This window comes from Clupea harengus, chromosome 8 (assembly GCF_900700415.2).
Source record: "Clupea harengus chromosome 8, Ch_v2.0.2, whole genome shotgun sequence".
Classification (NCBI taxonomy): domain Eukaryota; kingdom Metazoa; phylum Chordata; class Actinopteri; order Clupeiformes; family Clupeidae; genus Clupea; species Clupea harengus.
In genome coordinates, this window is record NC_045159.1 from 29,228,889 (window position 1) to 29,244,519 (window position 15,631).

The following is a 15,631-nucleotide window of genomic DNA, read 5'->3' on the forward strand; positions in this document are numbered from 1 at the left end:
GTAAACACCTTAAATGAGTATGTGACTGGGAGTAAACATCTTAAATGAGTATGTGCCTGGGAGTAAAGATAGATAGATAGATAGATAGATAGATAGATAGATAGATAGATAGATAGATAGAGTATGTCCCTGGGAGTAAACACCTTAAATGAGTATGTGACTGGGAGTAAACGCATTAAATGAGTATGTGACTGGGAGTAAACACATTAAATGAGTATGTGACTGGGAGTAAACGCATTAAATGAGTATGTGCCTGGGAGTAAACGCATTAAATGAGTATGTGCCTATCTTTCTTTGAGTATTTCATGTCACGTGTTGCTACAGGGACAAAAGCATCCCTGGGCAAACAGCCCATATGACCTTATGACCTTATTCCATCTACCTGCTTGATAAGATGCTTGAAGATGCCCTCACCTCAAAGGGCAGAATCAGACAATGATGTGACAGGAACAGGAGGCTGGAAACTGCATATATATAAGGTCCAAAATAAGAGTGAATCTGGAGCTTTGGGGATATGCAGAGCAGCACATAAACACCCTTGTTATCTGAGGGCCATCTGCTCATACTCTAGTCTAGTCTAAAGGAAGGCCTGAGAGAACTCAGTGGTATCACCAATGATGGCAGTCTGAAAGTGTTTCATATATTCACCCATTTCAGTTTCACTACCCAGCCAAGTGCCTGTTTGAAACATTTATTTCATGGAATATTCGAGGCAGGCTCAGGCCAATTCTGTATGTTTCTGTTTCCAAGGCTACAGTAAACTATGAGTGCAGATAGAACTCTGAATTTACATTCCCAGTGGGTTCTAACTCCTTAATGAAAGACACGGTACTTTAAACTTATGACTTTTTGGTACTCAACTTCTTGGCTTTAAAGGAAAATGCTATAAAAAACAATATATGACAAATAAATTAGGTTTTTATAGTTGGTGAAACCTTCATTAATGTCATTGCTTGTGTAGTGTTTCTATATGCCGCCGTTGAACTTGGATTGCATTTTGCATGAAATGTTAATTTTATAAGAAAATAGGTATTTTGTACAGCTAACATTTTATTTTAACAGTTTTTGTTAACCAGGTCTACTTTAGTGGACTAAAGTTTTACATTTCTATTACATGGACTCAACTTGTACATAGACGTGTATCTGAAGTCGTCACAAAATGAAATCTGTTTAATTCCTCCTGGATGTGTGGATGTGTATTCCCTGTACCTCAGACAAGGAAATAGGTTTGTTACCATGACAATCGGTGGCTTACAAATTGGGAGCAGACCAAGGCAGTTCTTGACAAGAGGAGCCTATGAAAGGCTTTCCTCAGGAATGTTTGAATCCTTAGTCCTGAATGATGTTTGCTTATTCTCTGGATCTTTTTTGGCCTGAGGTTCTTGTTGCTCTCCCCCTGATGGTTGAGCACCACCTGCTCGTGTGCGTACTCGTATACTCTCCCGGGTCTTAGGGTCACTTCCAGCAGTGGTGAGCTGTTATTTCAGCTGTTTTTTTTGAAGTGGTTGAATGGGCCTGCTTCTGTTTTATATGCCTGTATACAACTGACTATAGATCATGACTTCGGGCATCTTTGTAAGGAAAATAATGGACCTGAATGTAAACAAGAGACTGAAATATGCTCTGCCGGTGGCAAAACAGTTTCCCAGCCTGAAATGACATTACCGAAGAACAGTGCCTGAAAGTTAATTTTACAGACCAAGTGTGTCTGACAGGTAGATATCAGTTTAGTTCACCTAATACTGATGTAGTAACAGACATTTCAGACTTAGTAGGTGAAGTTTGTACTGTACTGATGCGTGTTGCGGCGGTCACCAGCCAGTTGGGCACTGTTGTGTATCCTACCACCCTTGCTATCCTAATTAAAATCTGCATGCACCATGTCAGTCAACCATACCGTAACTAAAACATAACCCATCAAAACTAAACCTAAACAAAATTCCCATGCACCCTTAACGGGCAGCCTCTCCCTCTCCTTCTATATCATATTATGGTAATAATGATGATACTGATAAAGTGGCCATATAACCTACTGTTAATGGTTTACCTAAATGTATCTCTTTATCTGTTCATCAAATTGATGTTTACTAACCAAATGTACACTCTCTTATAGCGTGATCTTTGCTCATAAAAGCTGATGGCTGTGGAAACATTGTTCCTCATCACCATATCCATTAAGTACACATACAAGTATTAGTAGCCGAACACTTACCACTCACTCTGTCTCTCTCCTCCCCTCCTAGTCTAGACTTCGCTGTGGCATGCTGTTGTAGTCTCAACCTGATTGTAGAAACCCTCTGCCTGCACTTATTAACCCCCACCACACTGTCATACACTTATTCTACCCCATACTCTCTGTGCTAGCATTTTCCTGCAATGTAATAATTAAATAATTGCTACCATCAACATAGTTTTCTGTTCCATTACTCTACTTAATATGTATTAGTAACCTTACAAGCACACTGTATACCCACTAAGCTGTTCTACAATACTTGAATGCACTCTCCCCGCCTTATCCTCTATCAATTTTGTATATATCATGTATATACCATGTTATGTTTGTAATGTATTGTGTACATTTTCTACATGTATGCTGAGTACATTTACCACATGTATGCTAGCATGCTAATCCTGATACATGTATGATTTCATCTGCCACGTTCCTGATCGCACCCTCCCCCCCATTCCCCCTCCCTCCCCTTCTGCCACAAGCCCCCCCTCTTTTTCTATATCTACCCGGCCGGCTTCAAACAGATGGGCCCCCACTTATGTACTGCGGTTCTGCTTATGGTTTCTACCTGATTAACAGGGAGTTTTTCCTTGCCCCTGTTGCCATTGTGCTTGCTCTAAGGGGGTTCAGGCCCAGGGCTTTGTAAAGCGGCTTGACATAGTTTTACTGTTTGGCGCTATATAAAATAAAATTGAATTGAATTGAATTGAATTTGAAGTTTTGAGTTGACCTTCTAATAAACCCTTCTCCTTAGTATCGTCCTGGACTGCTTGCTTTTATTCATTGTTATATAATGACAGTTGGGGACAGTTATAAGTGACATGCAGAGTCTTACCTGAGGCTTAATTAGCTAGTAAACACACCTCAGTTATCTGCCCATGCCCCACACATTTGAAGGACTTTTCAGTGTGTGCAAGTGTGCATCAACCTCCTTCCTGTCTTGTTTGCTTACCACTTGTAGTTACTCAAGGCTGTAGTGTTTCTAGATAGACTGGTTTGTCTTTTGATCTGAAACCACCATCAGCTAAAAAAACATGAGAGCCAGACCCAGCCAGCTCGTGAAGCCATCAGGCAGTAGGAACTGCACACCCTCATGTACCACCTGGTTGGTCTGTCACTAGAGTTCTGCCATGCATGGGGCGACAGTGGTACAGGAGGTAGAGAAGTCGGTTAGTAATCAGAAGGTTGCCAGTTCGATTCCCTGTCGAAGCGTCCTTGAGCAAGACACTGAACCCCTAATTGCTCCTGATGTGCAGTGTGCCATCAGTGTAAATGTAAAATATGTATACATCCTTGTAAGTCGCTTTGGATAAAAGCGTCTGCTAAATGACTAAATGTAAATGCTGACACTTGTTCACTTGCACGTGTACATCTGCGCTCCTTACACTCCCCTTCCACATGGGCCGACCACCCAAAGGATTTCACAAACATAAATGGTCTCATGCTCACATAAATGGTTTCACCGAGGGGCCACGACACTTTATATGTTTTCCACAGCAAGAACTTTTTCACAAGCTTTTGTCTTCATAGGAACTGCAGGAACTAGACATTTTGTTGAGAGATTCTGAGATTCTGCCGAATATAGAGTGCGCTATAAATTAAATGAATTATTATTATTATTATTATTATTGTTCCTCAAGTACATTTTTGCTCCTACTCTGGGTAGGTCTTTTTTTAAAGCTCTATACGTATTGGGTTAGGGATTGCAGTGATTATCATCATTAGTATGTTAAATGCAAGCGGAGTAGAAAGCAACCAGTGCAATTTTTAACATCTGCAAGCTACAATGTACTCTCACCCACACTGTACCACAATGTAATCTCAATGCACAGCTTGATTCATACCTGCTGGTGTTTGTTACACTGAAACACCCAAAACCTTAGCCCCTATCTGGACCCTGGCACCAGTATGACTGCAGCTGTGAGAAGCAAAGTCTGCACTGGACTCAGACCTGGACCCTTGATCATGAGAGAGATGGGGTTGCAGCTCAAACTGGTCATTCTTGTGAGCACTGGCACCTTATATTTGCACTGGTTGGTACCACTAGGGGGAGCTCCAGAATGCTCACAAGAATGACCAGTTTGAGCTTCAACTGATTCTGAATACTGAATTCAGAACTCCCAATTGTTCATCTACAGCACACCAGTTACAGCACTGTAACACATCAGTCCCAAACTGACATGCATCATGGGAGTCCATATGTAGTGGCTCTAAACACAACACAGATTCACTGGGGCATGATGACATTTTACACTTTTTGATGCACAAATGATGATCTGCATGCATATCAGCATTTACTGTGCTCATTTGTGTGCCAGATGTTATGCTCCAGCATATTGAAATGACAGTATAGAGGGGAAAAAAAAACCTCTGGTGAGGAATCTAGATCTGACAATTTTTTTTAAAGAAACCACTTTTCGGCATACTTCAAAGACTCTTTGATCCTTTAACTGCTGATATAAATGAAGAAGTTCTATATGCTTTTTTTTTTTTCGCACACTCTCATTATTTGGACAAATGTGAAAGTATCATATGCCAAAAGCATATCATAGTCGATTTAGTAATAAACAGTCTTAATGTCAGAGTGCTGTACAAGGGTTAGTTAACTTTAATAAACTACAACACCATACACACCGCTCATATCCACTTGAAATCAATTTGAGTCAGACCTAACTGTACACACACACACAGGAAATCTAAGCATCTGGGCAATTCTTACAGACAGCAGCACCTGAAATGTGTATATGTTTATGTGTATATCTAAACAGAGGGAAGGCTGTAATCTGCATTGCACATTTAAGCATGTATTGCCATTATGTAAAAACAACTTTGGTGACCAATGGTTTTGTGGGTGACTGACTACAGGTCAAGGATATTGATTTTCATGCCCTTTTTTAGCAGCATTGAATCGATTTTGTGAGTTATAAATCAGCCAGTGAGTTAAAAATCACTGCTACTGTCATTTTTAGGCATCTTAGCTAAGCATCTACTTGTAATTACAACATGTAATTACTGATTATTAGTTTGACACATCAGTTAATAGAAGAGAGTAAATCCTATTTTTGAATGATGTTTTCCATGTCATGGTTAAAACCTACAAAAACTGTGAGGATTTGTTGTGATGTCATGCATTCTTACTCTTTCATTTGCATGGGCTTCATGCAGTCACCCTGCATGTTTTTTTTTATTCAGTGAAGTGTCTTATTTTGGATTTAATTAAAGGGTAATTGAATTTAGAACATTTCCTGAGCTTCCAGGTGGTGTTACAGGAGAATGGCTTTGGTGTGAATTTAACAGATTGAACGTGGCTGCTCATTGAGCATATGCTGTCTAACATTGACACTCACCGTCATCATATTTAAAGAGGAAGACTGGAGAAACTGACGCGAATCTCTTAACCGCTTACCAAACCTGAAACTTCTGTGATATGACTATGACAAAGCCAACTTTTTTTCATGTATGTAGGCAACCCTGTATTACATCACGTGGGCTACAAAAACATATCGTATTTGTTATATTTTCTTCCGTTCATTATTTGGCTACTTTCACTTTGTTTTCGGGGTTGATTATGTGTTAGGCTATGGTCGTATTTTGTGTATAGCGAATAACTTCTGTATTAGATTCCTGGACATTCTCATGTGTAAATGTACCTGCAGGCAGTTCGCAACCAAATCGGAAAATCGTGAGGGCTGGACTATGGGCGGAGATTTTGTACAACACCCTCGAGGCAGATTTCTCGGCTCATTCTAGTTTCACCTGCTCGCGCGCTGTCACTTGTTTTCAGCATACGTGGACAACGGACACACATTGTCGTCGATACTCGATAAATAGCTTAATAGTTCAGATCCAAACAACACATTGTGGCTTTCCACAACTGAAGCGGAGAACACTTACGACATCCCGTTACTGTCCACATTAGGAAGAACATTCATTTTGGAAGGATGGGTTCATCCTCGTACTTGCTGGGTGTCTTCATCACTGCTATGTTTCTGCAAGGTATGTTGGTGATCTGTTTAAACATGTTTTCCTTCTTTTGAATACTCTTTGTGTAGCTACATATGATATTAGCTTGATTTTGTCGATTCCCTCCAGCCTGTTTGCTGTCAGACAAACCTAGTTTTGGTTTAGGAATCTTGAAAATAACCGAAACAACAAGTGTCGTTCAACAGATAAAATATCAAGTAGACTACATAAGATCTGCTGGGGAGTTATTTTCTAGTATAGGACAATCAATGTGTGACTTTACAGTTGCCGTTTAACTTTTCCTTTTCTGAAACGAAGTTAACATAGTTCTAAGACTGTGCTAGTCTATCACTGTAATTTACATTATACAGGATCTGGCTGACTGACCTATATACTTTTGGCCAGCCTGAAAACATGAATATTGTGTGATACCAAGTTGTCAATTAGTCACGAGGCGAAAGGTTGGAAATTACAAGCGTGTCTACAACGCTCTCACTACTCATTTTCCTGCTTTACCCACACAAGCCGTGGGTCCTACAGTATAGTCACGCTTTCTGTTTAACTATATGCTGGGGAGTTCATCCAGACGATTCGCATACTCTTATGTTAAAGGATATGACTTGCGTATAGCCTACCGGAATGCCTATTGACACTTAGTGCTGAAAAGAACCTGAGTTGCGTGTGTGATTAAAATACAGGTTGTGCCGACATGATTCCTACTTGGTTTTCTAGAAGGCACCGGCTACCAAACCGGAACTATAGGTTGTACTATTGTAGATTCCCTACCACTAGTTTGAATAGTATTGGTCCGAACAGCAAATCTATTGTTGTCACGGACGAATTTTCCGTAGATTTTATTTTTGTATGGTTTATTCCCATTCCGTGACATAAGGCAACATTGTGTTTGTCAGCGGAGAGGGTCAAAAGAACGGTGGTTTCCCACGCTGTGAGTCGTAGTGCGGCGCTTCTTCGACGCGGGGCAACAGAGCACTGCTCGTCGCGTCACCACGCCGCGGTCGATAGCGCTCCCTCCAGGGCGCACATCCCAAGGCCGAATGGCCCTATGTTGGCGCGCCTCCATGACGTGGCTTAGTCAGTGTAGGCCGTATAATTAGTCCGTAACTTTTTGACATTATAAATTGATATAATACATTGATTAAAGTTACTGACATAGTCAATTCATTAATATTGGGCTTAATGGGAATCGAACCCGAGTACAGTAACCACAATACACATCAACACTAGGGGGCGCGGAATATTAGCGGGCAGACGCGTATCAATAGTGCCAGCCTAATCGCCACGGAATCCATACCAATGGCCACCATTAAATAATTATAGTTATCATCACCAGTCACCTAGCAAACATATGAAGTTTGCTGCCTTTACAGAACAGACCAAGAAGAACAGTGCCAACGGAGTCTGTCCCAAACTGGCGCAATGGAGGGAGGCAGGCTAACATATAGGCACCACACCACACACTTCCAGCTACACAGGCAGTAATCTACAGGAGATCCGTGCTCAAATTGGCCACATTATGTCTAGAAATGAGGTGGCTATCGGTACGGATTCCGTGCTCAGTAACTTTAACCGATGTATGATGTCACAAAGATACTGACATACGGCCTGTAGTGAATAAGCCGCGTCAAGCAGGTATGCCAACAGGGCAATTGAGCCTTGTGAGGCGTGCCAGAGACGGGAGATGCCCGCGCCAACATTGCCCTAGTGCCCTATTGCCCTGTGTCAAATAAGCGTTGCACTACAATTCTCCACAGTGGGGGAGGCAACTATTCTTATGATCCTCTCTGACAAAAACCATGTTCCACCATAATGCTGCGGAATGGGAATAAATCAGACAGAAATGGAATGGCGTAGTAATAGTGCACTAACTATAGTTCTGGTTCCATAGCCAAAGCCAGTGCCTCATTTACAGGACTGCACTGAGTTCTCCTACCCCCACAGCCGCAGAAACAAACTGCTCTTGCTGTGGACACACCATCATATCTGAGAGCAGTTTATTATTAGATGTGTGCCGTCGTTATCTAATCTCGTTGTCTGCTCATGATCTTTGGCTGTGAGAACGAGGAACCTTCTGGTCTGATATACAACACAATTTCCTATTTTCAATGAATTTCCCTTTTTTTGTGCTTGTGCTAATAAGCCTTTGCTGTAGTATTTGAAATCTTTTTAAATTATTGCTGGGATAAATCAAACACTTAACTTTGATGGATTTGTTGCTTCTGTAGGTCAGAAGTTTTGTGCCCCCCAATCATCAATCACTTAAAAAGAAGCAGTGTACTAGAAAAGAGTGGTTACTTGGGGGAACTCTTTGAGATACTGTGATGTTTGAAATCCTCCTTCATAAAGGACCAATGTGATTGTGTATCTTATGGGTACAGACGTATTCTTGAAAGGGCAGATAAGTGAGTTTGGTTAGGCGAACACAAAGAGTCCTTAATCCTAAACTCCCCCACTAGTGTGGGGGCCGTCAGGGAAAGGTCTGTTAAACCTTGAAAGTACTGTAGGAGGGGTATGATTGATCTTCTTTGACCATGGAGGCATGTTATTTTTGGTGGTGCTCTCCTTGCTATCTTCCACATAGATCAGAATCTGAACATGTCATTTCTCTAATTTTGTTCTTGTACAGAAAACCTCCCTTGTACTTTCTTTTACAACTTGACTGAAAGGCCTTCACAAACAGTATGACATTTGTCAGCCTGTGTATTTCATATCTTGTCTTAAGAACCACCTTTAGAGTAGTTTGATGTTTTATTTTTTCCTTTGTTAGTCTTTAAAGAAGAAAGGATACTGCCCTGTGAATAAGTAATGACAGACAGTAGAGGACAAACAGAGCCCTGCAATACAGCGGTACTTTTTTTTTTTTATAGGATCATGTTTTATTTTCACAATATATGACATGACGCACACGTGTGCATCAGATGATGCAATGGATGCTAGTCACTCTCTGAGACCATGTATCAAATAAGGAACTGAAACACCATGTCATGGCGAGAAGACGCTTACTTCGTTTCTGGGGAAATCTAAAATGGTCTATGCTGACTAATGAACAGTGGGGATTACCAACTCTGATGCTACCATCATCAGCAAACCGTAGAAAGCAAATTGCTCCGGTAACTTTTTTTCACAGTCTTGTGAGACAGCATAAAGTTTGACATTCATTTTAGTATATTAGATGTTTCACTGCCAGGAATGAAAGGCTGTATCGTGTTACACCATGCTAATGTGAGAAATACCCAGTACATATCCCTTAAGGGAGCAGTACAAACATTCAGTATATTGATTTACAGAGATTTCAAATTAGACATTACTACTAAACCCAAAAGAATGCCTGTGATTGAACAGATAGACCTCCTTGAGAGAGGAGAGCGCCTCCTATCATGTCTGAGTCTGAGTCTGTTATCTATGCAGACACCACCAGGGACCAGACTGCTCTGAGAAAAGAAGAAAAAAAGGTGACAAAAAGCTTTAATGGCAAATTGCTTTAGGCCTGTGACAGACGAGGCATCTGCTTTTTTACTGCTGTGCGCCCCACCCCCATTTCACAGCCGTCATCAGGTCTCACCCCTGGTGTTGCTCATCCCGTGAGTAGGTGCAGGTCTCACCCCTGTGTTGCTCATCTCGTGAGTAGGAGCAGCCCCTCCACACTCCATCTGCTAATGGACTAATCTGTGCTCCGCTGAGGAGGAGGAACCTTCCATCTAAATTACCTGATTGACTGCTGGCAGACCAGACCAATCATATCCATTGTACACATGCATTGTGCTCTCCTTTCTCTCAATGAAAACATTAGATGAAAGTAATCCATCCATTTTTCATCCAGCACATATTCATGAAAGAGACACTTATAGTGTCTTACTTAGTAGTACATGATTTAGGGGAAAGTTTGAGTTTATAAGATCACTGCCTACTGGGCTCACATTTTGGATTTCATAGATACACACTGAGTCATACTGAAATAAACTATTAAATAATTGAATGACTGATGTGTGCGAAGAAAATATAAGTATGACTGCAGTAAGCTTCAAACAAATTCGATTATGTACGTTTTTTGAATCAGAAACGGAAAAGAGTTCCTGTCTGCTCTCAGAGCCGACCCAGACAAACCAAGTCAGGACTTTTTTTAAAAATGCACCTTAATTCTAGCTGTCACCAAACACTCTGTAAACGGTCTGCTTTCGATTGAGTCATGGAAACCCTGAGGCTTGTTGTCAAGACGCACTTAAGGAGAATCAATATCCATCAAAGAAATCTTAACTGACCATAGACTCACCGACTTCTGGTCTGTCACCAGGGAGAAAGGCCTCTTATCCAGAGCGAAGAACTTAAAGGGGCCATTATGGCTGTCTAAAGTGTCAGTCAACAGAAGGCTGAGCCATTGTGAAAAAATATCAGACATCAACTGGACATGCTCTGTCATAAATGTCCTGAATATATCTCTTACATGCTCTTGATGCATGATGAGACATGAAAACCCACATGTTTTTTTTTCCCAAATGTCGACTTTGGTCTTAAATCATTGAAAGTTGTTTTGGTGTGCTAGTGTCATAATGGCATGTCATGGTTAGCCTGTACTGAATTTGTATTGATGTCCACATCAATGGCAACGTCAGGAGATGAACAGTTATTGGCAGCACACCCCAATTACTTTTCTTCAATGAGGTCTTTTGCATTAAATTAGTGAATGACATACTCTCCACCTTTCTGGGTTATATATATATATATATCAGCGTGTATCTCAGTTCAACAGCTACTAGTAATCTTCTGCGCCCAGAGTAACCAAAAGCGGGAAATTAGAGCAATTTTTTTTTTACTGTTAGGTACAATTGTCATGTGAAGTTGAAGTTACTCATCCTGATTAATTAAACAATAATAAAGGACACTAAAGAGCACATGTCACAGGACATCACAGGGCCACCATTTATAAACATTTAAAGTATAACAAAGGTTTCCAACTGCAGTGTGTATTTTTTGTGTGAAACTTTTCCTGAATGCCTTACTTTTATTTATGCTTTCAGCTTGAGTTTCAAAAAGTGCCCGTTTGAGCTGGCCATGCAGACCATAGGATAACTTGATTCACCAGTTTGAATGTTTTCCCTTTGATGCTCCCTCTCTTGATGTGCAGATTACATTTCCTCATGTCTGTGGGATCACCTCAGCCTGCCTCAGTCCTCTCCTTAAATGACGCTTTGAAGCCTAGAGGGCGTGACAGAAAGAGGCATTTTCTTTCTTTTTTTCCCCTAAATCTTTAACGGATGTGTGTCTGCTGCGTGGACGCCGGGCAGAGGACGGACCTCCCAGGGTTCTCTGTGTTAAGACTGCCACGGCTTTGCAGGGTAAATTCATCACGTGTGAAGTGGCACAAGGCTGTTGCTTTATGGTGATGGCCCTAATGAAAGCGAGTGATTACAATTACTGGCAACATGGGTGGAAGAGAGAGTGCCTAAAGTGGGTCGTGAATGGGGATTGGTCCTTTAATTACTCCCTCTCTCTCAGGATCCACACAATGCAGGCATTCATAGGAGCTGTTTGACGCCTCAAGTAAAACCCCCCAAATCTGGGCGTGCGTATGCTAAAGACATCATATATCCATGATACATTTTGTGCGTCTACCATATGGTAAACTTAGTTTTTTTTAAATAACAAAGTAGTCTAACATGAAGAATTTTTCTAGCCTTACATGATGGCACAGATGACAATACACGACAAGTGTGTACAGGAAATCCATCTTACTGGAGAAAAAATGTCTTTTTAAGGCCAGGCATGTTTGAAGGGAAGGTGGATCTTTGTCATGAATCTGTCTCATGCGGCTTATCACAACACATCTTACAAATGAAAGGGGTCAAATGTGAGAGGTCAAATGTGAGTCAGGGCTCAATTTACTGCTCGCCTTTTTTTTACGAGTTTAGCGCTTTAGTGTTATTTCACCAGAGGTGTTTAAATCACAGTATGAATAGCGGAATTCTTGTCTTAGCAAGATGCTGCTATAAATAAGTCATGCGGGGTGATTTAATGGTGAGTTGGGTAAGTGGAGGGGGGGGGGGGGGGGGGGGGGGGGTAGGGCAGAGGGCTGGGTAATGGTGTAAGATGACACTGGAACCCCATTCAGCCAACAACATACTACATTTGCATAGTGTTGCATTGTGTTGGCAATTTCATTAGCACGAGAAGAGGCCAATGAATAATTACTAATCCATCATGATTCAGAAGTGCAATGCCATTATAATTGTTGTCAGTATTATTTAAAATAGGCAGTGACTTCTAAAATATAGATATTTCTGGATATGTCAGAATTGTTGCCTTCTAACAGTGTGAGGCACACGTGAAATATTTAATTACATGACTAAGCAAAGAGTTCAATGAGTCTCTTTGATCTACGAGTTCAACTTGGACTGAAATATTATAATTATCCAGATAGGGACTTAAGATTAGTCTCAGTGATCCGGGAATAAACTTGAATCTACCTTCATACCTTTGGTCATAAGTGTATAGTGAAAAACGGATGTGCTCTGTCCTGTGAGGTGTGAGTTAATGGCCAAGTTTCTGTGTGTAAAGCCTGTGGGTGATAAAGTGCTGCTGCCTTGAGACTCATTTGGGCTCAAGCAGGTCTGGACTGTTAGGCCTCTCGGCCTGTGATCTTCTCCTCAGAGAGCACAACTTGTCTGAAAGGTGTGGGGGTGAAATAGCCTCAGTATGAGGTAGAACAAATGGGTGTGCAGAAGATCTTTGATCTCAGGAAACCAACATTAAAATGAAGGTTAAATAAAGTAACAGATAGATATGGAGAGGTATGGAGTGCAATATCAGTCCTTAAATCAGTCTAATAGTATTTTAAATTTTTCTCCATATCTACTTCATGCTATACCTGGCCTAATGGACCCAGGTCCTTATTTGTGTGAACTTCTTTGGATACAATGTGGCTGGATTAGTCTTGCCATAGCACAAAACAGACTCTTTGGTTGAACTTGGTTTGGTTGTAGCTTCCGAGATGATTGAATTTACCGTGAAGACAAAGGCATCTCTGTGAGAGAACTTCCAAGTGCATTTTACACAATCTAAGGAAAGGAATGCTCAGCCATTGTTTTTCCCATCGTTGTTGAGGCAACGGTACAAAGATAGCTACCATACTGCTTTTTTTTCAGCCACAGCTCAGGATATTGCAGTCAGCTGGTGATTATGCTATAATGGAGAAATGGGGGCCTATCACTTCCCTGAAACATAAGAATCACAGTACACGATAATATAGAAAGTCTTCCAATTTATGTTATACAGGCTTTCCGTATGCCTCAGTGTTTGGTGGCCAAATGATTTCCTTTCCCATAAACATGTGTCTCACGTGAAGCGTGAGGCTCCGACACGAGCTAATTACAGAATATCCATATTTTTGCTATTATGTTTCCAAGCCCGACATTCTCACCCCAGCTTGTGGAAATAAATCATAATTTAGAAAGCCCCCATTCATCAAATGAATCCCAGAGCAGCCGACTCCGGTCCTCGGCCCTTGGTGTTGTCTTCTAAGTGTTGTCTAAGTAAAACCATTGGCTCCTCATCCCAGGCTAAGCAGCTGTTGTTTTTTGACAGTGAAATGGCTATTGTTCTCCTGGCTCGTCTAACAGCTGTGCCAAGCGCCCTGACCCCCGTGCCTTTCATGTCCCAAAGCACCTGTGAGGGGTCATTAACAATGTATGGCCAATGGACTGGGAGCATTCCACCCCATGCTTGGCTGATCTTTCTTTGTGAAGGAAGAAATGTTGACAGCTGATGTCCAGACAAGATTTTGAGTCCCTCAATTTGGGCTGTCATGTTGTCATCTGCAATTTCAGGGTGAAGGCTCAAGACAAAGATCATGCTAACAATACAAACCTGATGGACTATTGTTGTTGAGGTGCAATGTCAGTTTGGAAGTCTCTAGAAGTCTCCATAGAACATGAGTGATTGTAATTTCCTGTACTTGCTTTGACACACTGCAAGATTGTACAGGGAATGGAAGGATCACAGTATCTCCCCACGAAAGGCTATGGGCATCATGTTTTACTTCATGCTTTGGTTGAGCAGGAAAACTTTTTGATTTCATGTTGGGGTTTTAACCTTACAAGAAACATTTAGAAGGCCTTTAAATGTCTTTGAGGTAAAGCTGTATTGAAGTGTCCCCTGCGTTCATGTGGTTCAGCTACCGGCTGTATTGCGTAGTTCAACATGATTAAAACAACAAAGAAAAGCTGGGTTTATCTTTTCATTCAGTTCAGAAGATGTCTTGGCTTTATTGTCTGCTCTTTAAAATGAAATTTCAAACACACAAAAGAGGGGCCTAAAATGAGGGCCAAGCCCCGAGCTTCAATGTTTGAAGTGAGTTTCAGGTGTGTTTGCATGCCTTTCCTAGGTTGTGGCTTGCTATGAATTTTTCTGATAGGAAAGATGAGTTAAAATGACCCTATGTGAAAGTTATGCTTGCCATGTATTTGTATATCGCACTCAAGATTAGAAAACTACATTTATTCTACTTCACCAACAGCGAATGACTTTGATTAAAAAAGAATGAACATTTTCTAAAACATGGATTGTAGTTTGACTCAGCTCTCCAGATGTCGGATTGCATCGCTCTTGTTACCCATTTGACTCTCGTGTTGCATACTCGTTTTGATTGATTGACTGATGGAAATGCACCAGCAATGAAGAAAAACTCACTTCTGATAAGGGACTATTTAGTTTGAAGCGGTTTGTTTGCCTGATAAAATTGCTCAATTATTTTCAAGCATTTCTCAGATGAGAACCAATGAATGCATATAGTAACCTATGACAGCATGATATCCTTGGAGTAAATGGAATCTGTAAAAGGTAGGAGGGTATCAGCTGGAGTAATGATGGAGGTAATATATATTCCTGTTAGGCCGTTTTGAACCTTTTATTCACGATTGGATCTGGTTTAGGCTTGTATAATACTTGAGAGGTGCAACTTCAAAGCCATGGAAAGTCAGTCCTTCTACATTGATTGTATCTAGTGTTGGGTTGGGTCTAGGGTTGGGGTTTAATGAGCACTCATCATTTTCTTAACAAGTAGTTTTATTGAGATGAATACAATTTGTAATGCATCCGCAAATCAGTTACTATGGCTCTTCTAATAAACCACAAATAAATGAGTTTCGGTCGATACTGTTTGTAATGCATACAGAATTGTAGCTTAGCTTTCAGATGTTGATCACTAAATACACCTCTTTCATGTTGACGTTTGATGATAGATGCTGAAAGGTCATGGAGAGTCAGGTGTCTTTGCTGTGGTTGTTTCCTCGACTTCTTGATGTTGCCACGTGTTGGTTTAGCCTCTAGCTGTCTCAAAACAGAACGACTGTTAAGACAGAGATTTGGACTAGACAGGCAGACTCTTCACTCAGTGTCCGTTGTTGAGGAGTAACCCTTCTTTGTGTT

At 41.1% G+C, this 15,631-nt stretch overlaps 1 protein-coding gene across 2 annotated transcripts in view; it reads left to right on the forward strand.

Moving 5' to 3' along the window:
- The first annotated feature begins 5,771 nt into the window (after positions 1–5,771).
- Positions 5,772–15,631, forward strand: part of alcama (activated leukocyte cell adhesion molecule a) — a 46,574-nt gene continuing 36,714 nt past the window's right edge. Inside the window, exon 1 of one of the 2 annotated variants that reach the window (XM_031572648.2) lies at positions 5,772–6,226. In XM_031572648.2, coding sequence (XP_031428508.1) covers positions 6,172–6,226 — 55 coding nt within the window. In that variant the 5' untranslated portion in view covers positions 5,772–6,171. The remainder of the gene's footprint in view (positions 6,227–15,631) is intronic. The other variant, XM_031572647.2, reaches the window with a different exon arrangement.